Below are 24,651 nucleotides of genomic sequence, written 5' to 3'. Positions count from 1 at the left end.
CCTCTCATCTGGGAAGGAGCAATAAACACCACGCCACACCCGCATCCAGGAGACGTACCGCAGTGCAGAGATGCACCAGGTCCTCTAGCCTTGGGCGTCGCATTCGAAGCGCGAATTTCACCCTTAACACGTTGTCTACTTTTACAAATGCGCTACATGCTCCCCCGGCGGTGCTGGTGGCCGCGCGAATCGCATGCCAGTGTTTCTCGTCGCCATAGATGAACCTGTGGACCGTCCCGTGTGCTAATCGTAGTGCCGGACATTTCTCATCTGTTTGGACTGACCCTACTTACGCGATGTTACAGAGTTGGAGGTTCATGTAGATCCTGCTTTCGTTCCTTCGTTCCGCGTTCACTGAAAGGCCCGCGCTCGTCTGGTGGAGAGAACTCCGATAACGATGACCGGGCATCTGGGGGATCTTCCCGCACCCGTCGGAGTCCAGGATCGTAGAAATGTCCTAGGTTCAGCGGCGTCGTTGGAATTACTGAAATCGCAATATCGATGCACCAGCAGCTCACTACGCACCCGCCAACCCGGATGGTGCCAAGTTGTGGGGACGATGAGGTGCTGCAGAAGAACGGCTCAGCCTCGCCGAGAGTGAAACGCAGCTTGGCAGTACAGAGATTCGGGACTCTGCACAGTCGCTATTTCCGTGGACCTCGATGAACTTGCGCATGGAAGGTTCCTTGTTATTGCGATGAACAGGTTTGCAAGGCGTACGAAACTCTGGCTCGAGGGTTGCCGTCGTGCATATTGGGAGACGTGAGGGATGGCGGCCCAAGCTCGTTAGATGGCAGCTGTCCTGTAATTTTGACACTCTAATGCAGACAAATCAAGCTTCATACCTCGATGGTGGCGTCGAGATCTGCATCAAGATCAGCAAAGCCTCCAGGGCTGCAAGGCGTGCCACAACGTTCTTCCAATTCTCCTAACCTTGACTCTTGTTGTTGAAGCGCTGACAATAAGTCAAGGCGCATCGAAGCTCGAGACAGCACCAGGCACCCGCAAAAAGGAGTGCACTCGGGGAACGGCACGATTTAAAGTTCGCCGCATTTAGCCAGGTGTGCCCAATCGGATTCCCATCCACGCCGTCCCCCAGCTCGGCGTGCATGGCCAATGCTGCAACCCCGAGGAGAAGGAGGGAGCTTGAGCGCTGGCTCAGGGTCTGCTAGCCACAAGTCCAGAACCACTCCGGACAAAACAACGCGAATGCGAGTCATGCGATCCAAAGTCTGTTGAATTTCGCATGCGCAAATCGAAGCTGATGAGGGAGGCAAAGGAGATGAGCGTCCGCGTGGATTTCTACCACCTCGAAGTAGGCAGCTGTGGTATCACCGGTATCACCGGTTTCACAGTTATAGTATAGCTGCTCTCGGTCCCACCAAACACACAAATTAATTGTCAACTCGACACATGGTGAAAGACATGCCGCAGAGCCGATGCCCAGGTGCTGTTATGATCGTACACCCAATCGGCTTGGATGCCACACCAAAGCCTAGCGCATCAGGATCGAAGACCTAATAAATCCACGCACTATACCGAGGCTCAGGACGTCATGAGGCAAAGTCCCAACAAACTCACGAGTTACGCCTTCAGCCCAGGACGTCATGAACGAAGGCCGAACAGCTTCACATGCCTCACCGAGGCTCAGGAAGTCTACGATCAAACATCGAGTGGACACTACTGGCATACAGAAAGCCAGACGGAATTGAGCGCATCATGATCAAGAACGCAACAGATTCACAAGCTACGCCTCAACTCAGGACGTCATTAGCATAGACCCAACCACACCTCAGCTATCAACCTCGTAATCAAAGACCATTTAACACGCATGTCACATGCCACACTGAAGTGCACAACATCACGATCAAAGAACATACTTAGTTCGACAACAAAACCCAAGAAGCTCAATCCACATGACACATTTGCAAAGACGAAGACGATTTCAAAGTAAAAGTGATTAAAACTAACTAACAACAACAACTATCATACAACAATCATCCCCCTGATGGCCACCAACAACAGAAACGCCAATGCTTGCTAAGAACTATCGCAGATTTCGAGGTGTGCAACAAAGGAAAACCTGGCTGGTCTAGCCAAAGATGCGCGCGTCCTCTCGTGGCCTTTGAGAGTCGCGGCATGATGATGTGTGTATGTGTCGGAAAACAACAAAACAAGAACGCTGATTTTTGAACGAGCAAAAAACAAGGAATTCATGCCATCATCGGACCAGATACCCGGGTGAAGTTGCAATCATCCAACCGAAGACAGAAGCATACAGGCGCTCTGCTCACATCCCACTCTTCTCTTCCTTTGGCGACAAAAGGTAGTGACCTTCAGACCCCCCGATCTTCCAGCTCTTGAGTGACCAAAGTCCAATAACAGTAGGAAAGGAAGCAAGGAACTCTTGCAAACTTCCGTGGCGATGAATGATGACAACGACAACCCAGGTAAGAGGTCGTGGTATCATATGCAAAAACAGACAAACAATCTCGAACCAAAGTGTGAATAGACATTACTTCGTCTCAACTCATCCCCATAGACATCGTCAAGCTGTCTATTTCTTGCCGAGCAGGCCACCGACCATGCTCATAGGCCCAGAAGCACCCTTCTTCTTGTCCTTCTTGTCGCCGCCACCGAGCATGTCGCCCAGGCCGCCGAGACCAAGACCACCAAGTAGCTTGTTGATACCAAGGCCACCCAGAAGTCCATTGACGAGACCACCAAGACCAAGACCGTTGAGCAGCTTGCCAACGAGGTTGAGCACACCCGTCAACAGCAGACCAACAGCAGCGATGATCTGGAAGAGGGGCTCGGTGAGCAGGGACCAAAGAGGGTTGAGCTTCTTCTTGGCGTGGGGCATGTCGGAGATCTTCTTCTTCGCGTTGTCGATGGTGGTGACGACGGAGGTGGTGAGCTCCTTGAGGTTGTCGGCGAGCTTGTACTCCTCGGGTGAGGCTTCGCCGGTTTGCTGGCGGCCCTTGGCTTGGGCAGCGATGCGGCCGTCGGGGTCGAGACCGCGGAGCGAGCCGTTGCAGTCGTTGAGGATGCGAGAGCCTTCCTCGATGAGGGGCTTGACGTTGTTGACAAGCTCCTCCTCGTCGAGCTCGTCGCGGGGTGTGCGGTCGGCTTGCTCGATGTGCTGGGCGGTTGTTAGTACATGTTTGTGATGGTGATGGATTAGGAGTAAAACATACTTCAGTGATCTGCTTCATGACAGGCTGGACACGCTGAAGGGTGTCTTCGCAGATGGCAGACATCTTCTTGGCGAGCTCAGAGTCCTCGCGACGCTGCCTCTCCTCGTCGGTCTCATCCTCATCGGGTTCCTCTTGGATGTTCTCCAGAAGAGTGACCTCACCGACCTTGTTGCCATCGTTGTCGACAACGTAGCCGTTGTCATCAATCTCGAGACCAGCGCAGTGGCCAAGGTCACCAGCAGTGAGACGGCCAACAACATCGCCGTTCTCATCGCGGACCTCACCCTCCTTGTTGACACGCATGCCAGCCATGGGGTTGACGCGGCGCTCCTTCTCCTCAGGCTCCCAGCGCTCGGCCTTACCGATGACGTTGCCGTTCTTGTCGTTGATGTCGCCATCTTCATCGACCTTGTGGCCGACAAGCTTCTTGACATCACCCTCAGTGACGCGACCGACGATGTCGCCAGACGGTGTCTGGACGGTACCGTCCTTAGCAACAGTGGCCTCATCGAAGCCAGCGAAGGGACCCTCGGGTCCTGGGTTCTGGCCGTGGGAAAGTTCACCACGTCCAATGACGTTGCCTTCGTTGTCCCAGATCTGGCCCTTGCCATCGACCTTCTTGCCGGCAAGGGTAGTTGGGTCACCCTCAACAACATGTCCGAGAACGGTGCCGCTGGAGTCGACAATGTTTCCAGCCTTGTTGACAGTGCAGCCAGCAAGGGCGGAGAGGTCGACCTCCTCCGCTTCCTCCTCAGACCATGGCTCAGCATGACCCTTGACATTGCCGTACTTGTCGATGATGTCACCGTCTTCATCAACAGTGTGACCAACGAGCCTCTTGGGGTCACCTTCGGTGAGCTGACCAACACGGTTGCCGTCGTTGTCGTCGACAAATCCGTCCTTGACAACGCGAAGTCCCTCGAATCCAGCGAATGGGCCCTCCTTGCGCTCGGGGCGCTCGTTGGGAGGAATGATGTCACAGCGACCGACGACCTTGCCGGTATCACCGTGGATGAGACCATCGCCGTCAGACTTGCGTCCAGCAAGCTCGCCAAGGTTACCCTCAACGAGCTTACCGACGGGAATGCCTTCGCCGTTGACGAGGTAGCCCTGCTTGTTCAGGGTGAGACCGTCGAGAATGGAAAGGTCGGCGGGCTCCTCCTCCTCTTCCTCCTCAAGAGGCTCAGCGTGACCCTTGACGTTGCCGTACTTGTCAAGAATGTCACCATCCTCGTCCACAGCCATGCCAACAAGACGCTTGGGGTTGCCCTCAACAATCCTGCCAACAGTGTTCTCATCCTCGTCAGCGACCATGCCGCCTTGAATGACGCGGAGTCCCTCAAGACCAGCAAAGATGCCTTCAGGCTTGCTCTCACGCTCGTTCTCGGGGATGAGCTCGCAACGGCCGATCTGCTTGCCAGTGTCGTTGAATATGAGGCCCTCTTCGTTGATCTTGCGGCCCGCAAGCTCCTTGGGGTTGCCTTCGACGAGGCGTGCAATAGGCACACCCTCGTCTCCGATGACGTTGCCCTGCTTGTTGACAGTCTTGCCAGCAAGGATAGACAAGTCCTCAGGCTGCTCCTCTTCAGGAGCTTCCTCCTCGGGCTCTTCGTAGCGTTCAGCGTGACCGACAACTGATCCCTTCTTGTCAAGGATATCACCGTCCTCATCCACGGAACGGCCGACGAGCTTCTTAGCGTCGCCCTCGGTGACCTGGCCAACGCGGTTGCCCTTGTCATCCTCGACGAAGCCGTCCTTGACAACGACGAGGCCGTCAAGACCGGCGAAAGGAGCTTCCTCCTCACCTTCTTCCTGAGGAATAGTCTGGGCGCGGCCAATGACGTTGCCCTTGTTGTCCCAGAACTGGCCCTCAGCGTCGCAGGAGGTACCAGACTTGGAAAGCTTCTTCGCATCACCTTCGGTGAGCTCACCAACGACGTTGCCGTTGGAGTCGATGAGCTTGCCGGACTTGTTGACGGTGAGACCATCAAGGATGGAAAGAGGAGGACGGCCGTCGTCCTGAGCTTCCTCGGCAGCGTCCTCAGCGTCCTCAGCAGCGTCCTGAGCGTCCTCGGCGGCGTCTTGAGCATCTTCGGCGGCATCCTCAGCCTCGCCAACCTTCTGCTCGACCATCTTGGGGAGGGCCTTGACCTTTCCGATGACGTTACCGTCCTTGTCAAGGACCTCACCCTTCTCGTTGATCTTCTTGCCGGCGCACTCGGAAGCCTCGCCCTCGGTAAGCTCACCGATAGGCTCGCCCTCCTCGTCGAGAACCTGGCCCTTCTTGTTGACCTTCAGGCCCTCAAGTTCGTTGATGTCTGGGGTGACCTCAACTTCCTTGACCTCGGGTTCTTCCGGCAACTCGGAGGCCTCAACCATCTTGGGCAGAGCCTTGACCTTGCCGAGCACATTGCCGTCCTTGTCGACGACCTCGCCCTTGTCGTTGATCTTCTTGCCGGCGCATTTGGCAGGGTCACCCTCGGTGAGCTCACCAATGGGCTCGCCTTCCTCATCGAGAACTTGACCCTTCTTGTTGACCTTGAAGCCCTCAAGCTCATCGATCTCGGGGGTGATCTCCTTCATCTCGGGCTCACCCTCCTCCTCGTCCTGCTCCTCCTCGCCCTCGAGAGGCTCACCGAGCTGCTCCTTGAGCTCCTTGATGGCAGTGAAGGCGGCCTCGCCAGGGACGACATCGACCTTGCCGATGACGTTGCCCTCCTTGTCGAGGACCTCGCCCTGGTCGTTGATCTTCTTGCCAGCGCAGTCGCTGAGCTCGCCTTCCTTGAGCTCACCAATCTCCTCGCCTTCAGAATCAAGGACCTTGCCCTTCTTGTTGACCTTGAGGCCGTCCAAGATTCTGGTGTCGAGAGCGCCGGAGGCAGACTCCTTGAGCTTGTCGGCAGCACCCTCAGCAAGTTCGACCGTTCCGAGAACGTTTCCGTCCTTGTCAACAACCTCGCCCTTGTCGTTGACGGTGAGGCCCTTGACATCGTCGATGTTCTCGAGATCGCCGTCAGCAACGTTGCCAACAACGTCACCGTCGTCGTTGAGGATCTCTCCCTGGGAGTTGATCTCCATGCCCTCGAGGGCCTCGACGCCGGGAAGTTCGTCCTCGACGTCAGCAGCCTTCTCCTCAGCACCGTCCTTGACATCTTCGGCAGTGGACTTGGCTCCGTCGACGGCATCGGTGACACCCTCGGTGGCGTCACCATCTTCCTCATCCTCATCCTCGTCGTCTTGCTGGTAAGCAGGGAGGTCGGCAGCTTCAGGTGAAAGCTCCGCCTTGGCAATGACGTTGCCGTCATCGTCGAGGATCTCGCCGTTCTCGTTGAACTCCTTGCCCTGGATAGCGGATGGATCGCCGTCGACAAGGTGACCAACAAAGTCGCCGTCCTCGTTGAGGATTTGACCAGATCGGTCGGCGGTGAGGCCCTTCAAGATGCTGATGTTGGGCATCTTGTCGCCGGCCTCCTCAGCCTCGTTGGCCTGCTCCTCAACCATCTCAGGTGTAAGTTCGCAGCGGCCAACGAGGTCACCATCGTCATCGAGAATCTCGCCATTGTCGCCGATGGGGTAGCCTGCGAGGTCCTCGGCATCGCCTTCTACAAGGCGGCCGACGTTCCTGCCATCCTTGTTCTTGATCATGCCCTCCTCGTCAACTTCGAGGCCCTTGAGCATGCTCAGGTCGGGGGTAGCATCTTCGGCGGCGTCCTTGGCGTCGTCGGTAGCATCCTGAGCCTTGCTCTGGGCGTCCTCAGTGGCGTCTCCTGCAGTGCCTTGGGCATCTTCAGTGGCGTCCTCTGCGGTGTCTTGCGCATCTTCCGCTGCGTCTTCAGCGGTGTCCTTTGCGTCACCAACCTTGGACTCAGCGGTGTCCTTGGCCGACTCGGCAGTGTCCTGAGCGCCCTCAGCAGTGTCCTCCGCAGTTTCCTGCGCATCTTCTGCTGTGTCTTGGGCAGCCTCCTGAACATCGCTACCAGCATCCTGAGCAGCTCCCTGTGGGTCCTGCTTGGCCTTGCCGGCGAGGTTGGATGCGCGGCCGGCGAGACCGCGAGCACCGCTCAATGCGCCTCCACCAGCTTGCTTGCCGGTGTTAGCGGCCTGCTCGGTGGTCTCTGTCGCATCGTCCTCTGTGTTGTCGGCAGTGTCCTCTGCGGTGTCTTCCGCATCGTCTCCTGCCTTGTGTGTGGCGTCGTCGCCTGTCTCCTCAGCCTCCTCGTCGGCGTCGTTGTCGTCGTCAATGGGCTTGGGGTCGGCCTGCTCTAGTTCGTCACCAGCTTGTGAAACCTTGCCGGTGGTGTCTTCAGCAGCCTCTTCCGCCTTGCCCTTAGCATCTTGGGCAGTCTCCTCGCCCTTTTGCTTGGTGTCTTCGGCGGTGTCTTGTGCCTGGTTCTTGGTGTCCTCGGCCTTCTCCTCTCCTTGCTTCTTCACGTCCTCAGCTTGCTCAGGCACATCGGGGGTGGGGGCGTCCTCCGACTTGGGCTTGTTCAGCTTGGGGGCAGATGATTGTGGCTTTCGTCCGAGCTTGGTAGGGGTGCGGGGGGTGTCACCCTTTCCAGCTGCTGGGGAAGGCATGTTGTTGAATAGAACGCTCGAGACGTTGTAGGAGTTGTCGTGTCCGTGATTCACTGTGTAGGATGAGGTGCTGTAGGAAGTAGCTCGATGATGGCCGCTTCCTGATACGTTGCTTGATATAGACTGAGAGCGTGTAGACCGGGGGGAATGTCTATTAGGGGTTGGGGGGAAAGAGTAGTACGAGTAGTTGTGGGAGGAAAAGTGTTCGTCTGTCATATATCAATTGACGAATGGTTCGTCTTTGTAGGGATCAGAAAGTGCGGAAGGATCACAGAGAAGCAGGCATTTATGATAACTACTCCTCAATTGAGCATGCTGGAACGGATGACGTCGAATGCTGGTTTCCAGGAGCAAGAGCTTGCGCCTCAGTTGTGGAGAGGCAGAGTAAACCTGCTTTGGCGCCATAGTGTGTGCAACGAACAGGAGGAGTATTGCGTCACACTACTCACAAGCTCCAGCCTCGAGCGGGGCGTCAGCGCATCCTGGTGGCATGGCCTCCACTCAGCGTGGTGAGACAAGCGGGTAGCTGCTGCAACAGGGGTGGGAACGGCCTGTGGCTGGAAATGGGATGGCCTAACATCGTCGATGAACCGCGGAGAGCGGGCTGCTGCCAGGGTTGGAGTTGAATTGCAGCCGGAAGTGGAGCTGAAACACTCTAGCGAAAAGGCTGCCTACGGTACTCTTCGCACTGGACGAGGTTAGTTTGCAGGAAGGATACCAATGGCATGCAGGAAGTGAGGTTGGGGAGACATGTGTCATCTCAGGCAGGCCAATACCGGGCGGTCGATACGCCTTCGCAGGCAAGAGTGCAGTGCGAAACGAGCTGGTGGAGCAAAAGCACACAGAGCCCAGGCCCGATCGACGGCACTGTGGCTGGCCTTGTCGAGCATCGGGTACAGAATCCCTGGCGGGCGTGTTTCCCTCCTATCATTAGGGCGCATGCAGCAGGATGGAAGAGCAAGTCGTGCCGTGTGTGCAAGCAGGTTGCAGCGACGCGTATGATGTTGTCGGGCGCCTGACGTCATGGTGTCGGGAGCTCCCCTGCTCAAACGTCGCTTAGCGGGGTCGTAGCTTCCTTTTGGCGGCCGATCGCTGCATGCTACCAGTCTTCGGTACCACCATCGTGAGCACCACCAGCCATCACCGCGACCTGCAAGACGGCATGGGAGATGAGGGACCCTGCGGCGGGCGGAGATCAGGAACGACGGAATTCGGAAGAGTGATGCCGAATAGCTTCATGTCCGAGGAGGCCTGCGCCGTGGTCATGGTGAAGTTGGACTGTGCCGCGATGAACGGCGGGGCTCCAGCGCAACGGTCGGGACGTTGGCCGCATCCCAACTGCGAGTGACACCACGCACCGCTAAGAGGCTGCAGCAAACCCAATCGTTATATTCCCGTGGTACTTACCTCCGGGCAATTCATTGACCCTGACTTGCAGCTGTTAGCTGTCTACAGTATGTATGCGCAACGTGGTTTCGATCACGACAGGCCGTCTCGATCGAGACTTGTCCGTCGTACCCATAATTATCCTCGCGCCACAACTGCACAAGCAATTCTGCGCAGACGCACGATCGATCACTTCATCTCAGGTACCCCTATCCTGCCCGCTGCCGAGTCATGCCCAAATAACAGGTTGTCAAAGAAAGACACATTTCCCAACCCCCAAAACAAACATGGGAAATCTGGGTCCGTGACGACGCGTATGATGTCAGTCGCCGCCGTTCGTAAGAATGATGGCGGCACGGAACGGGGTCCGCACGCTTGGAAAATAATTGTCCGCCACCGAGTCAAGCCATTACCTGCTTTCTGGTTCCTGGATTCTACGTTTTCGATAGACGGACGTTGATCGCGCGATGATCGTGCAATGACACGCGCGAATAATGCCATGCATGCTATCTTTAGGAATGCTATTCGTTCTACGACTTCAGGTCTACTGATGGTTCTAGGCAAATCGACAAGAGAGGATATCATGACCGCGCGAAATCAAGCCACAGGTAGAAGGCATGGAGGTGAGTATGGGGTCATGCAGGAACAGCAGCAGCCCGCTTCGTAGCTCGCATCGCAGCCAGCCGCTCACACCGCGGGGGCAGACTCCCGACGTCCGTCAGGCGCAATCCCATCTTCGACATCTTCCCCCGACTTGCTCAACCACTTCTTCCTCTTCTGCTTAGCGGCTTCCCGTTCTTTGGGTGTCAGGTCGCCGTTCTCACCGCGGTCTCGACTGAGCCTCTTCCATATTCGCCGTCCAAGACTAGTCTGTTTCTTCTCTGCCTCTTTCCTCTCTGCTTCCTCCGCAAGTAACTGCCGTTCTCGTTGCGCGCTTTCGCTTTTATCCTTTTGCTCTTCCACCTTCCGCTCGTATTCTTCCGGGTGCACGACCTTTGTCTCTGCCTCCTTGACGTGCTCAACCCCATGCTTGAACTTCTTGCGTGTCTTAACGTAAGCTTCAAGGCCGACGAGGACAGCATACGACCGGGAGATGGAGACACGCGACATGTCTACTCCGTTCTCCTTCATGGAATGTACGAACGCACGGAAGTTCTTCGTCGGCGGTCGGTAGTGGCCGGACAGGGGTGAGAGGCGCCGAAGCTGACCATCCTTGACTCTGATCAGACCTGCGGCAGATATGCGCGCACCGTGGAGGAACGAGCTGTGCTGGAAAGCACCCGATTGCTTGATCCCGACGTACAGGCGGAAGGATGTGTCGGCTACCTGTGCTTGCTTAGTACACCTGGCTGACGGAGGAGTGTGCGCATCTTACGAATATCCATGAGTTTGGCTTCACTGAACTACGGAGAAGGTGGTTCAGAATAGTCGCGGCTGACACATGTTTGAGTTTCGAAACGCCCTTAGCTTTGTCGAGGTCCTCATTGACGTAGTGTTCTGCCTCCTCCGCCTCCGCATCGCTCTCGGATATGGACGAGCTTGAGCTCACCGAGATCATTGAACTTCGTCGCAGGGTCTTGCTTTGTCCAGAGTGCAGCTTCGCTTTGGGACCGTAGGCAGGAGTGTCATCGTCGACCGGTACAATACCGTTGACACTATCTTTGTAATCCGTGGTCGTGTTTAGGCGCTCTCCGTTCTTCGCCCAACATAGACGACCTTCGTCGTCGATGGTGACTAGGTAGTTCTGACGCTCCTCCCGCGACAGGTAGCGCACCCGCTCTGTGTCGAGCCTCTCTCTAGAGACGGTCGGATGCTCAAAGTGCCTACCCTCGCCATGGTCGAGCCAGTAGAAGAAGTTCTCGTGGGTATCCGCCTTCTTCCACTGCTCGTGGTAGGCTCTCAGATTACTGCCGTAGCGATGCTTCTGGTCCACCATCTCCAGGAAGTACTGGAGGTCCATCATCTTGGCAGTCTTCTCGCGCTCGGCTTTGGACTCATTCTGCTTCCGTCGTTGTTCCGTGTGGTTCCCGGGCGCATCCTCGTCGTCCGTCTCTGAGGCATCGTGGGGATCGTCAGCGCCCGCTCGTCGCGCAATCTCGCCGACTCGTTTCCACTTCTCGCGCGCTGCTATGGAGTTCGCTCGTTCACGTGCTTCGGGGGTAGTGAGGTTGTCGCGCAGAGCCGCGTCTTCCGAGCGCGGCTTGGGCTTCGTTGCATTGCGCCATTTCGCTTGAGAGGTTTAGCTTGGGCGCAGTAGAGAGGGTGGTGGACTGCTAACCGTCGCGTATCGCCTGGTACCATTAGCCACACCTCTCTATGTAGTGCGAACGTCTCCCACCTCTGCCCACCGTGCGCTAGCATCGAGGCCCATGCCTTGAAGCTGCCTGCGCTCCCGATAGCCGCGATAGTTGCGCTGGATCATCTGCGCGGCTTGCGCTTGCTCTTGATCGTCTGTCCCCATGTGCGACTGGCGAGCCGCAACATCTTGGGCGCTGACCATTCTGGCTCCGTAGACATATATGTGGCGCAGGACATTGAATCAGGCAGAGGGTGGTGGGTAGGTGAGGCTTGACAGCTGGATTTCGGTGGGGCTAGTGAGGAGACATCCCTGCTGTTCGGCTTTTCGGCAGTGGCCGCGTCATCGCGCAGTGCGAGGTAAGGAAACCACCATCTTTTACCAACGGCTATAGCAACGGAAAGTGTCGCTTGCAGTCATCTGCGGGCATTCCATTGTCACCACGTCGTAACAAGTTTCCCGTGACTTCAACGCTCTCGCGCGACACCCCCGGTTGAGTAGAGCATGGGTTATTTACAAGCCCTCGTATTGCTCCTCAGCACGGCGGGCACTGATTTGTATGGACTAAAGATATGAACACAGCTTCGAATACGTCGAGAGATCTCGTCTGACCCCCAGGACTCTCGACTCAATCTCTTTATTCCCAAGCTCGATTTACGGTACCAACTCCTAACTTGACGATTCGATAAGTCGTGTCTACCGGGTAGGTTAGCTCATCTGCGCCACAGCTGGGATATCACTCCCGATCCATGGAGGGCTGCGAAGGGCCTCTTCCGTCATCATGTTGATCCCAGCCCCTATTAACCTCCAACGTCGACCCTTCGAACTTTGAACTCCCCTCATCATCTCACAATTCTAATTGACCACCATGACTGAAACTTCAGCCTTGAAGCGCGCAGCTTCCGAAGAGCCCGACGTATCGAGCGAGCCATCTAATGGCGTGAAGAAAGCCAAGAAAGTCGGTACTACGGACCCAACAACATCGACAGCGGAGCTAGAGAGTATTGGAGCTACAGAACCAGCCTCAGCTCGCGATGAACCGAATGACGATGTTGCATTGCAGCAGAAAGATGCGACATCCAAAGATATCAAGGAGAATGGCGGCAACGAAGTGCAGCAACCCAGCAAAATTGCTCCAGCACCGGTACCTACCGAAGGACATGACTTCAGCGAAGACGAAAAATCAGTTTCGCCTGACGGTAGCGACGAGGACTACGATTCAGAAGAAGACGGCGATGACGAACCCTACGGCCATGGTCTTGAACGCGACCCCGATCAAGGTGGTTTGGCGATGGCCCCCCTTTCCGCCGAAGATGAGTTGGCGGCAGAGATTGGATTTGCAAGACAAGATGATGAGTTTGATGAGTACGTCAAAGAGCATGGTGTGAAAGCTCTTCACGGGGATCTAGCAAGCGACTCGGACGACAGTGAGGAAACAGCTGACCGGAAACGGGAAGAGTTGACAGAATTGGAGAACGATTTGGATGCCTATTGATGTTTTTACATGTTTTTGAGGCCTGCGTGTCTTTGCAAGACTTTTCCATCATTATTAACATGTAACAATATGTTCAGTCGGATTTCACGCTCAATTGATTACTGGAGTTGAAGTTTATATTTCTCCTACCCTTATGTGCTTAGCCTCTTCCATTTCAATCTTACTCTACGTATCTAACGTGATGTTACGGTTTACCCGCGTTGTCGCAGAGTGTATCGAATGCATGTTCGAAAGAGGCAGTTACGACGCGGAGAATTGCTCCGCAACACATCATGGACACATTGATGCCTTCGTCCCCATCGGGAAAGAGCCGCTGTCAGAGTCGTCCGATCTCGTTGTTTGCACCTGCACTTTCCTTCCACACGCGATCCCGCGACGTCATCGTCACAGATAAAGCACGCAAACACAAACAACCACCTCACCTTCTTCTCCACAGCTTCAAGCCACCGCTTCTTCTACTCAAGCATCACCTACAGCCCTACCTCTATCAGTCACCATGAGCGACATTCTCAGCGAGAAGGTGTCCTCTGACGCGAGCAGCGATGCTACCACCCTTTCGCAGCGATTCCAAGACCAATTGGAAGCCATCCTCAAGAAGCTGCGAAAAGACCCGAGCACCATCACAGCCGAGGAAGCCCGTATTCTATCTGAGAACGTCGCTACACGTGACGACAGAGCGGTCCGCATTATCTCTGCCGTCGAATCCCTAGCTATTGCTAACAAGGTGTGGATTAGAAGGGATCCAGTCAAGCTCAGGCTTCTCATCGTTCCCTGCTGATGGCCGCCAAGGACCTGCATATCGCTGTAGATGGCAGCCCTGACGAGGCGACCACCGAGGTTCTTCGTGTTGCCCAGAGCATCGTTAGCAGTACGTACCTACTTCCACATGCCATCCCGCTTGATCCTTCGCTCCACATCAAGACAAACACTGACGATCTATAGAACTGCAAAAGGCCGTCGGCCATACCAATGCTCCTCATCCTGAAGTCGAAGCCGAGCTCCAGGAGGAAATCGCTAAGATCGAACCCAAGATTGCGCAAGGCACCGTCACCAAGGCTGAAGCCGATCATCTCCATTCGCTCGAGGCCCGCGCCCACGGTCATACCGAGAAGGGTGGCATCGCCGCTGTCGCTCAGTCTGTTGCAGCCAGACGTGAGCGTCAACTATCACTGAGCAGCAGCACTGGATCTATCTTGAGTCCTGTCAACGGAAGATCTCGTGCCAACAGTAGGAACTTCACATCACCTCAGCAACGGTCTCGTCAAGAGAAGGAAGATGACTCCCATAATGCGGAGATGACTATGAGGCCTAAGATCGAGGCGGGCTTTGCCGCCGCATCGGGGATGGATGATCCACAGACTCTCGATGCTCGTGCCAACCGCGGCACTGAGGAACATGTATGCTTGGGGCTCTGTGAATCGCACGCCAGCAACGGAAGTGCTCGCGCCAGCGATGAACGTCCCCGCGCCAGTAGCGAGAGCATCAACTCCCGTGACACACTGTCTGGCTCCAAACATCACGGCGACCTACAAGACGGTAATTCTGCTGTCTCGCCCAAGGGAGAGAACGGCTTCTCTACTCAACTGAACCCCAAAACAGTCCAGCCGCAAGAGATGCCGACCAACAGCCACACCGAGAAAAGCGGACTCAGCCCCACTGCGCAGTCCTTCGTTTCCCGTAGACAAGAGTCTCTCAGCGACGTGTCCAACTCCTCCGCGACTAAGCACCGCAAAGAGCATTCACAGCCCGACAAGGACCTTAACAAGGTTGATGAGGAGCTTGAGAATAACTAACAAGACATGCACGTGAAGAGGCTCGTGCAGGACGGTCATGGCCGAGTGGACGAGAACGGAAAGTTGCTGGCTGAGCCAAGCTATGACGCGGACGATCGATGAAGCAGTGAGGCATGGGGGTGACATGATAGGAGTGTCCAAGAATGTCGGGGAGGTATCTAAGATGGTAGAGGTGCAGGTGATATTCGAGATTCACTATAACTGAACATGGGCAGGTGGCATGAAAGTCACGAACCTATACATAGACGACCTGTCTGCTGGACACCCTAATGAACCACACTTTACCCTCTCAATCTTTGTACAGAGCAATATCGCACTACATTCTAAATTAACACCTCCATCGAACATCATGTCCCAACACTTGACCACCTCGTGTGCAGTTAACAGAAGTAAGGTCTATGGTATCAATTCCTACATGCCTACTCAAAAAGCCATCCTCATCCCAAGCCGCTAAATGCATGACAAGGTCCCCTCCAATGTACTCTTTATCCCTTCACTTGATCTCCGTCTTCGCCATCATATCCGCCAAATCATCAACCTTCTTATCCTTCTCCTGGCCCACATTACTCTCCTCAGCCTCGTTATCCGCCGCGACCTGCCTCGCAGCCTTCTCCTCGACCTCAACACCCTCCTCGTCATCATCAGCATCCCCACGCTTCTCCTCCGCATCACTCTCCTCTTCGTCTTCGTCGTCGTCATCCAACTCATCAAGTTCATCTAGACCCCAGTATTCTTCGTCGTCCGCATTCTCACCACTTTCTTCTTTCCGCGCATCGAGGACATCGCGCAGTTTCTCGATACTGGGGTCCTCCTCGTCGAACTTGTTGCCGTTGATCTCGACGCGACGCAGCGCAGGGAGTGCGGTGTGGGACGCGGAAGCGAGGCCAGCGAGACCCTTGGCGTTGATGTCGTTGAACTGGAGGCGTAGGACCTCAACCTTCTTGTTATTGCCCTTTTCCAGTGCAGCAGCGAGAGCGACGCCGCCCCGGCCGCTGAGCAGACAGTCGCCTACGCCGAGTTCGCGGAGCTCAGTCCAGTTGCCGACGGCGCTGCTGAGAGCCTTTGCGCCCATGGCTGTGAAGGTGTTGTCTTGCAGGTCAAGGGTATCTAGTTTGGAAAGGTGGGCTAGGCCGTTGGTGATGAGGTGCGAGATACCCTCCTGACGAATACCGTTCTGCGTCATCTTGATGGTCTTGACGCCCGTGTTGGCGGCGTAGGCTTTTGCCCAGGCGCCCATGCTGCCGTTCTCCAGGCGGTTGCGACCGCAGATTACAAGTTCGAGGTCGGGGACTTCTTTGCCGTCTGCGCGCGCCGCGGCCTTCTTGGCGGCGAGTGCGGTGAGCGCATCTGCGACGAGGACACCGGCGGCGGGTCCCAGGCCGTTGTTGTTGAGGTATAGGTAGCGGAGTGGGGTGTGTTGCGACAGGAAGTCTACGAGCGGGGCAACCGTGTTGAGGCCGAACGCGTTGTCCGAGAGGTCGACGGTGTGGAGGTTTGGTAGCGTGAGGAGGGAGGTGAGGAGGTGGGATAGCGCGGGCGGGATCTCAGAGAGGAGACGCGAGGTGAAGATGTCGGCGAGGTTTGCGACCTGGGATTTGGGTCAGTCAGTCCGTCTTTGACATCGCAGCGCCGATGAGCGGGCCTGTAAACATACCTGGAGGTTCTTCTTGCTCTCCAAGACCTTGGCAAGCGCCTCGCTGGCTCCGATACCCAGAGTGTTGCCCAAGAACTTGATCTCCTCTACATCGTCGTTGCTCTTGAGGTCCTGGATGTGCGGCTCAATATCCTCGGCGGTGGTGAGTTTGAGGCCCTTGCCCTCGATAGAAAAGATCTTTGCGCCAGCCATGTCTTCGCACGCCCCGTTGCAGGTTACAGTGAGGATATAGTAGCGGAAAGCAGCACAACAGGGGGGCGGGTTTGTTGTTTATACTTTATAGTGTGAGTCGTGGGGCGCAAAACGTAGTGGGGTTGATTGAGATTCATTGTCTAGAACCCCCTGTCGCCTGCAGGGTTGGTTTTAGCCGAACCGTGCAAGCCCTCGTGTGGCGTATGGAGCGCCGCGGGAGTCCGATGACATGTCCTGGGAACTTTTGCGATTGCTAAGCATCTTCAATTCACCTCCACCACACACCCACACTCACAATGTCGTCAGGTATGCTTGCGGTTTGACGATGGCATGTATGCGACGCAGAGTAGCTAATTGATGGCGTTCTAGCACCGCCGACCGCTGCCAACATGGGCTCAGACCTCAAGGACACCGCCGCGCCAGCCAAAGTTAAGCGTGAGTTTCTACCCAACTTCTTGGTACCTACTGTTCTAGTACTGACTCCTGAATAGCATGCTGCGTCTGCACAGACCAAAAGGCTAAACGCGACGAATGCATGCTCTTCTCGACATCGAACGACCCCCAGAAAGAGTGCTTCACCCTCGTCGACGACTACAAGAAGTGCATGGCTGGATACGGCTTCAAGATATAGTGCAAAGGGGGACGGAAATGTATACGACATGTACAACACGAGCATATGGGTGGCGTTGCGCACGATGCGCGTTTTTAGATTCGATGTACAATACTATACATGAGGAACCAAAATCTTCCCTCCATGATCTACCTGGGTATCTTGAAGAAGTGCTGAAGCGCACCAACGAACATCCACCAATCTTTTACTGCGTCTTGCTCTTTTCTGCTCCAAACAACTCACTCTTGACAACAAGTCGCCACAAGCACCACAGGTAGCAAATACCAAAGCCACCCGTCCCAACAATCGCATTCGCGACAACCCAGAGGTCCGGTTTGTCGGCTGAGGGAGGGTAAAAGGCCTCCGCAACGTGCCATCCAATCATGGCCAGGTATATGTTGAGGTGGAGGATTTTGCTGAATATATTCAGTCCGCCCCGGCTGCCTTCGTGGTAGGCAGAGAAAGAAACTGGGGGGAGACCGAGAAGATAGGCCCACAAGAGGGATATGACAAAGTACGGAACCCGTAGCTCGTCTCTTTTGAGTAGCGGAAACATTGTCCAAACGCCGAGCATGTTCGCGAGACCAACCCACGCGCGGGTGGAAGGTAGCAAGCCATCCTTTCCGCTGAGGAGCAGTGTCATCGGCAGAAGCGGAAGCAAGACGTTCTTCTCGTGCACCTGGTATGAACAGAGGAAGAAGCCCCAGGATACCGCCGCAAACGCCAGTGGAAGAAGCTGCTTCTTAGGTTTGACAAAGATGATCAGACATGGCGGCAGAATCGCAGCGGTCGTGGCGAGTAGCGCGAGACGCTGAAGTAGCTCGATCGGATAGCGATGAAGCTTGTGGAAAGTATGGATAGTGCACCAGATATTGGCAACCTTGTCCTCGAACAACCCACGAGAGAAGGGAAAGATGCGGTGGATCGCCTGTCCCATCTCCAGAACGTATGGGTAGTACCAGGCGTTCATATTCCACGGCGTCATGAACCATCTCAAGGTCAGCAGCGGGGGCATCTCCAATGCATCGTAATTGAAGCGGGTATATCTGTCGTATGCGACACCCATCAAGAACGGCAGAAATAGCACGGCAAATGCGGCCACGGTAGTCAGCGCGATCGCAAGGAACCGCACGATGTTGATCCTGGGGAAGAGGCATATACCCAGCAGGTATGCGAATACCGCAGGCGCATAGAACAATGCCATCTGTTTGAATCCAAGCGCACCGACGAAGAAGACACATCCCCACAGCGGCCTTCCGGCGATCATGCTCGACAGTGTTGCGACTGCGAAACCAAGCATGACCGTATTGTATTGGAAATGCCCATGGTCGATCAAGATCGTCCCCGGTTGCATCAGGATAGCGACCAGCGCAATCGACGACTCCCAAATGTTGACACCCTCTAGTCTCGAATATCGGCGGAGGAAGATGATCGTCGCGGGAACGTAAATGAGATATTCGGATACGAAGACGGTGGCTCGCATGTATATCTTGAGGGAAGGGTCATCGAGCGCCCGCGACTCGTCCAGGGCGAACCATTTGGAGTTGATAGCAGAACCACTGCAACGATTAGAACTTGTATTTGATATCCAATGCTCCAACATACATGACACCCAGAATCCAGCTATGATAAGCAGTCAAAGGTGGGTAATCCAATCCCCACCACTGCAAGTCATAAAAGTACCATTTTGACACGGGTAGGTGTTTGGTGATTTCCATCCAATGCCGCTGGGCCTCAAAGTCACCGTGCATTGGCGGTGACTGAAATCCAGAATAGCCCCACAAACTGACAGTCCACCTGAACAGGCCAACTGCCATCAGGATGAGGGGTATCGTGACCCATTGCGAGACGGTGCCCTTAGCTGGCCAGAGAAACGCGACGAGAGGAAACGCGGGCTTCCGTGCGTTAGTCGAATGGTCGAGATCGAGCGTGCCGTGTGCGACCTGAGCGAGAGAGCCCTCTCCAATGTTTCGCCGCCGTCGCGGTTTATGGGCTGCCGGAGATGCCATGTTGGAGCTGCCTAGGTGAGCTTGGTGAGGGCCCGGACGGAATCGAGGACTCGTGGCGGAGATTCTACGCTTTACCGCTTCTGCGCTAGCTTGTGCCCTGCATTTGAGCCCTTGAAGAGCTCGATACCCAGATCTCTTCGGACGAAGAAGAGTCAGCGCTCTTGGTCCAGGCTATTGCCTAGACTAGCTGCGCTGTAGCTTTGGTTCGTGATGGAGCCGTAACGTACATATCACGTTTGTAGGCAACTGATGCTGCCGAGATCACATATTGGTTACGGCATGATCAAGCTGCTGTGAGCACCATTATGAGGGCACAGTGGGCAACCTCGGCAAACATTCTATCTGAGGTTGATCCATTTTGCTGCTGTGCAGACCTTGTGTGTTCTCTAATAAAATTTCGTGCAGGGTTGAACTCCTCTAAGTAGGTAGGACATACCTAGGTACCGGAGGAAAGTTTGAGTGGGTGGAATTCCTAGCATTTCCGCACAAGAGTCATTCCATCTACTTTCCATTCCAATAAATCCCAGTCATCTCGAGACCCTGAGATCTCTGAGGGAAATACCGCCGTCGCCGTTGGATGGAGTTCGCGTGGGGCGAATCTAGCGTACCTCAAGAAAACGCGTTCCTAGCGCCGCGCTCGGGCCCCGGATCCGCTGAAAAGTTCGATGCTGATCCTTCCGCTACATAAACTGCGCGCTCCCAGCCATTTGCATCTACCTACCATCAACCTTCTTCACAACTTCTTTCGAACTTTCACCGTTCGAAATCAACACTGAGGGCTTTCGCGATTCTCAAGTGGGCTACTGAGGGCAACATCCAGTACCAGATCAAATTACAAGTCAGTGGGCAACGTTTGGCTTTTCCTTAACACACATTACAGAGGGCACGCCTGCCGCTCGTCAGGGCAAGGCAAGATCATCCTGAGGGCTTTTTGCTACTATGAGGGTTAATCTTCCGTCTTCTCGGCGCTTGTGGGAACACATGCCTTGAAGCTCGGTATCTGTGGGCTCTTGTGGGCTTTCCGTGGGCTTGAGGGATACCCGCTTCGTGCGGTCTCGAGAGATACCAGTGGGCTTTTCGCAATTTGAGACAATCAGACCAGCAGGCTGGCGCATACGATGACCTTTTGGCATCAGCGCCCGAGCGACGGCTTCATGCCGTAGGCTCCTCTCTTTCCTTTTTCTGTCGCGCATTATCGGCGCTCTCGTCGCACGTTTCACAATACTAATACGTTGTAGATCTAGTTACCTATCATCAAAATGGGCAAGACCAAGGTCGCGGACAAGTCGTCCAAGAAGGAGAAGAAGTCTGAGCTCGCGAGCGTCAAGGCTGGTCGCGTCACCAAGCCCGCTGCTACTCCCAAGTCGAAGAGCAAGGACATTGCCAAGTCAGTTGCTTCCAACGTCAAGGACAAGAAGAAGTCGAAGAAGGCTCCTACCCCAGAGCCCGAGTCTGATTCTTCGTCTGAGAGCGAGAGCGACAGCGAAGAATCCTCTGAGAGCAGTAGCGAGGAGGAGGTCGAGCAGAAGAAGACTCCTGCCAAGGCTGCTCCTAAGGCCGCTGCTAAGGCCGACTCCGATTCTGACTCTTCCGACAGCAGCGAGGAAGACAGCGACAGCGACAGCAGCGAGGATGAGAAGCCTGCTCCCAAGGCCAAGGCCAACGGTGTAAAGAAGGCCGCAGCCAAGGCTGAGTCCAGCGACTCCGACAGCGACTCCAGCAGCGAGTCTGAGGATGAGAAGCCCGCCGCTAAGGCTGAGGTTAGTTCACCATCTTCCCATCACTCAACGTAGATTAACTTTGACAGGCCACCTCCACCTCCGACTCTGACGATTCCTCTGACGCCGACTCCGACGACTCCTCCGCTTCCGAGAGCGAGGAGGCTCCCTCCAAGAAGCGCAAGGCTGAGGAGGCCGCTGCCCCCGCTGTCAAGAAGACCAAGACTGAGGAGCCCGCCGCTGAGGAGGGTATCAAGAACCTCTTCGTTGGCAACATGAGCTGGAACATCGACGAGGACTGGCTCCGCCGCGAGTTCGAGGGCTTCGGTGAGATTGTTGGCTGCCGTGTCATCACCGACCGCGAGACTGGCCGTGCTAAGGGTTTCGGTTACGTCGAGTTCGCCAACGCTGCCGACGCCGCCAAGGCACAGAAGGAGATGCACGAGTACGAGCTTGACGGCCGTCAGCTCAACGTCGACTTCAGCACCCCCCGCGCTAAGCCCGATGCCAACGGTGCCCGTGCCAACAAGTACGGTGACAAGCGCAGCCCTCCCAGCAGCACCCTCTTCCTCGGCAACGTCTCATTCGAGTGCTCCAACGAGAGCATCCAGGAGGTCTTCCAGGAGTACGGTAACATCACCCGTGTCTCTCTTCCCACCGACCGTGACACCGGCTCCCTCAAGGGTTTCGGATACGTCGACTTCGGTTCCCAGGAGGAGGCTACTGCCGCTCTTGAGGCTTTGAACGGCCAGGACATCGGTGGCCGTGCCATCCGCATCGATTACGCTCAACCTCGTGAGGACAACGGTGGCGGCGGTGGCTTCGGTGGTGGCCGTGGTGGTGGTCGCGGTGGACGTGGCGGCGGCCGTGGTGGCTTCGGCGACCGCGGTGGTCGTGGCGGAGGCCGTGGCTTCGGTGGTGGTCGCGGAGGCGGCCGTGGCCGTGGCGGTGACCGTGGCGGCCGCGGTGGTTCATTCAACCGTGGTGGCTTCGGCGACTTCCAGGGACAGAAGAAGAGCTTCGACTAAGCGTCTCGTTTGAGTCATCGCCTTTCACATCCTTTCGTGTATCTGCTTTGATCATCTCGGAGAGTAAGTAATGGAGCTGCCGTACGATATGATGTGATATGATCATCGGATCTGGTTTTCGGCCTTCGGGTATGGCGTTCATGGGTAAAAGTTGTTTGATTAGAGATACTCAATCACTCGGTTTGATGTAGGCCCGTCGTGGCATCTTGTTCGTCGATAGTACAACGATCGCATTTCAAAAACTTCTTTCAATTTGGTGCTTGATGTCGTGAAATGCCATTCTTGACATGTAGCTCTCCAACCTTTCTAACAAGTTGTGACATTTGAGCACGTTTAACAGCGAGATGTTATACCTTGTCATCGCTTCCAGCATTGCCAACTTAAGAGCGCGAGAATATGTGACCCTCAGAGCCGTTCAACCCAGCAACCCAAGGGTTTCTGTACCTTTCGGTCTTTTTGTCTATGCTGCATGTGCAGGCGCGCGGAGGATCACTGTTGAACTGATCAAATCACATTTGCAAATTGTGAAAGTTTTATCAAGGCAGACGGCTGGCTCACGAGCCAGAATACGATGTTTTGCTTATATACTCATACAACCCAAGAAGCAGAGTTCGGAACCCAAACACAAGGAGACCGATGGATAAACAGCAAAACATGCGACAGACAAACGAAAGAATAGGAAAAACACGCAATGTCGACGCGCTATTGGTACATCAAGACATACAACGGACAGATGATGATAAAAATATCCCAAGGTCGATGATATCGATGGTATCAATCAAACCTCCTGGACATCCTCCAGACTAAACTGCTTCTCAGCATCAGCATCGAAGCAAGTCTCCCAGCAGAGAACCTCGCTGGGGAAATCCTTCTCAACACTCGGTCTCTCGCGGACGAACCACGCGAGACCTGCACCGACGATACCGAAGAGCGCGAGGCAAGTCCACAGCGCGAAGTTTGTTGTTTGCACGCTGAGATCGTCGCTGAAGTAGTAGCTTGTTCCACTAACAGCAACAGCGAAAGCCTTGAACAGACTGGCGATTTGCATCATGCCGACGACGGTGCCGGCGGAGAAGGCATCGGGTGTAGTGTTGAGGACGAGGAGGGAGACGACGACGTTTGCGCCGCCGGTGAGGAGGTGTTGGGCGAAGATGGAGAAGGTGGAGATGACGGGCTCGAGACCGGAGCAGGTGACTACGATGGCGAGGATGGGGGTGAGGACGTAGGTTGCGGGGAGCATGGCGGAGACGGAACGGTAGAGCTTGACGAGGCCGTACTTCTCGGTTGCGTAGGGGATGGCGTAGAAGAGTACCATGCCGGCCATACCGCGGACGCAGAGGACGACGATGCTGAGCCATTCGCAGGAGATGCCCATGCCGCCTTGGTCTGTGCTGCTGTGGCCGAGGTGGGGGAGGACGACGTCGAAGGTCGAGGCGTGGAGCGAGAGAAGGCAGAAGGAGGATAGGAGGACCATGAGGGAAGGAGCCTGGAGGAATTGCGAGATAGTGATGGGATCGGGACGAGCAAAGTCGACGAGAGTGACGTTGGTGTCTTCTGAGTCGCGGCGGAGGAAAGCGGCCTTTTCGCAGTCCATGTCGACGGGGTCTGCTGAGCGGTCGTTGTGGTGGGGAAGCGTTTCCTTGAGGCAGACGCTCGCCGTGAGCGCGATGCCGAAGAGTACGGCCCCGCAGGCTAGCTCAGAGCCCAGTGTTGGGTAGTCTTGCCAGACCATGTTGTATGCTTGCAGGCTCTCCGATACCATGAGTTGCATGATTGGGCCCATGGAGCCACCGAGGGAAATAGTAGGCAGCCGGGCGACGTTCTTGGCCCTCTCCTCTGCCGATGTGCTTAAGTCTCCAATCATGGTCAGGGTTGTGCATACGATCGCCGAGCTGACCATGCCAGCGACGAAGCGGAAGATTGTGCAGCTGACAAGACTGGTCGCGAACCCCATGCTCAGGCAGCATGCAAACATGCTCCAGAGCCCGATGAGCGTAACGCGCCGTCTTCCCATGCGGTCGGCGAGGTATCCCCAAAATAGACCCGTTGTTCCACCAAATGCGTATGCGCAGTCGAGTATGCTTCGGAGGTAGGATGAAGAGAGGGTGCCGCAGTAGTCGGAGGACGAGAGGAGCATTTGAAGTTGTGGTTGAAGACTTGATGCCATGATGCTACACCCAAAGTCAGCACAAGCCGGAAGAAACGGGTCATCTCATATGAGATGTATAGTAGAACTTACGCCTCAGCAAGGAAGATGAGGTACACCAGCATCAATTGCGTCCGCCGCGACTTATCGGCACCGTCTGGCGCGTTGTGACTCTCCATCTCTTCCTCTACATCCCGCTCTTCCTCTTCTTCGACCATAGCAACCTCATCATATTTGCCCAAATCCTTAACCGGTATTAAAGACCTCGTTCTTCTGTGAAAACCCAACATCTTGCAAGAAAACTCAAATAATCGACCCGAAAAACTCGTTTGCGAACGCTTCGAATGCGCGATAACGCGATGTGACCGCGAGGGGAGTGAGCGTGTAGGCACGAACCAGCGTGAACCTATGGAGAGATTGTAACGGCCGCGAGAGACCTAAGGATAAGCAGCGAGAGAGAGCGACAAGAAAGACGAGAGCGACAAAGACTCGCCTCGGAAAGAGAGAGGGTTGAACAGTCAGAACGACGACGGCGGCAACGGCATCGCGAGG

At 55.4% G+C, this 24,651-nt stretch overlaps 9 protein-coding genes across 9 annotated transcripts; 4 read left to right on the top strand and 5 right to left on the bottom strand.

Annotated features, from left to right (window-relative positions):
* Nucleotides 1-2,557: 2,557 nt before the first annotated feature.
* On the bottom strand, nucleotides 2,558-7,772 carry J4E83_008103 (uncharacterized protein; the record flags this gene model as incomplete). The annotated part of the gene is made up of 2 exons (XM_049335000.1): nucleotides 2,558-3,142; nucleotides 3,198-7,772. 2 exons carry the CDS (start codon nucleotides 7,770-7,772, stop codon nucleotides 2,558-2,560), a joined length of 5,160 nt encoding a protein of 1,719 aa, XP_049185844.1.
* Nucleotides 7,773-9,845: 2,073 nt separating this feature from the next.
* J4E83_008102 (uncharacterized protein) lies at nucleotides 9,846-11,658 on the bottom strand (the record flags this gene model as incomplete). The annotated part of the gene is made up of 4 exons (XM_049334999.1): nucleotides 9,846-10,484; nucleotides 10,534-11,387; nucleotides 11,437-11,449; nucleotides 11,497-11,658. The coding sequence occupies 4 exons, from the start codon at nucleotides 11,656-11,658 to the stop codon at nucleotides 9,846-9,848; spliced, it is 1,668 nt and encodes a 555-aa protein (XP_049185843.1).
* A 664-nt stretch (nucleotides 11,659-12,322) lies between these two features.
* On the top strand, nucleotides 12,323-12,949 carry J4E83_008101 (uncharacterized protein; the record flags this gene model as incomplete). Its single annotated transcript, XM_049334998.1, has 1 exon — nucleotides 12,323-12,949. The coding sequence occupies one exon, from the start codon at nucleotides 12,323-12,325 to the stop codon at nucleotides 12,947-12,949; it is 627 nt and encodes a 208-aa protein (XP_049185842.1).
* Nucleotides 12,950-13,445: 496 nt separating this feature from the next.
* Nucleotides 13,446-14,742, top strand: J4E83_008100 (uncharacterized protein; the record flags this gene model as incomplete). The annotated part of the gene is made up of 3 exons (XM_049334997.1): nucleotides 13,446-13,628; nucleotides 13,685-13,817; nucleotides 13,892-14,742. 3 exons carry the CDS (start codon nucleotides 13,446-13,448, stop codon nucleotides 14,740-14,742), a joined length of 1,167 nt encoding a protein of 388 aa, XP_049185841.1.
* A 493-nt stretch (nucleotides 14,743-15,235) lies between these two features.
* On the bottom strand, nucleotides 15,236-16,588 carry J4E83_008099 (uncharacterized protein; the record flags this gene model as incomplete). Its single annotated transcript, XM_049334996.1, has 2 exons — nucleotides 15,236-16,330; nucleotides 16,397-16,588. The coding sequence occupies 2 exons, from the start codon at nucleotides 16,586-16,588 to the stop codon at nucleotides 15,236-15,238; spliced, it is 1,287 nt and encodes a 428-aa protein (XP_049185840.1).
* Nucleotides 16,589-16,977: 389 nt separating this feature from the next.
* On the top strand, nucleotides 16,978-17,219 carry J4E83_008098 (uncharacterized protein; the record flags this gene model as incomplete). The annotated part of the gene is made up of 2 exons (XM_049334995.1): nucleotides 16,978-17,023; nucleotides 17,080-17,219. 2 exons carry the CDS (start codon nucleotides 16,978-16,980, stop codon nucleotides 17,217-17,219), a joined length of 186 nt encoding a protein of 61 aa, XP_049185839.1.
* Nucleotides 17,220-17,403: 184 nt separating this feature from the next.
* J4E83_008097 (uncharacterized protein) lies at nucleotides 17,404-19,207 on the bottom strand (the record flags this gene model as incomplete). The annotated part of the gene is made up of 2 exons (XM_049334994.1): nucleotides 17,404-18,757; nucleotides 18,804-19,207. The coding sequence occupies 2 exons, from the start codon at nucleotides 19,205-19,207 to the stop codon at nucleotides 17,404-17,406; spliced, it is 1,758 nt and encodes a 585-aa protein (XP_049185838.1).
* Nucleotides 19,208-20,466: 1,259 nt separating this feature from the next.
* Nucleotides 20,467-21,953, top strand: J4E83_008096 (uncharacterized protein; the record flags this gene model as incomplete). Its single annotated transcript, XM_049334993.1, has 2 exons — nucleotides 20,467-20,967; nucleotides 21,015-21,953. 2 exons carry the CDS (start codon nucleotides 20,467-20,469, stop codon nucleotides 21,951-21,953), a joined length of 1,440 nt encoding a protein of 479 aa, XP_049185837.1.
* A 778-nt stretch (nucleotides 21,954-22,731) lies between these two features.
* On the bottom strand, nucleotides 22,732-24,389 carry J4E83_008095 (uncharacterized protein; the record flags this gene model as incomplete). Its single annotated transcript, XM_049334992.1, has 2 exons — nucleotides 22,732-24,124; nucleotides 24,193-24,389. 2 exons carry the CDS (start codon nucleotides 24,387-24,389, stop codon nucleotides 22,732-22,734), a joined length of 1,590 nt encoding a protein of 529 aa, XP_049185836.1.
* Between the last annotated feature and the right edge of the window lie 262 nt (nucleotides 24,390-24,651).

Source organism: Alternaria metachromatica (genome assembly GCF_023757995.1).
Source record: "Alternaria metachromatica strain BMP 0045 chromosome Unknown scaffold_22, whole genome shotgun sequence".
NCBI lineage: Eukaryota > Fungi > Ascomycota > Dothideomycetes > Pleosporales > Pleosporaceae > Alternaria > Alternaria metachromatica.
Note: the sequence above shows the minus strand (reverse complement) of the source record. Positions and strands in the feature narration are given on the sequence as shown.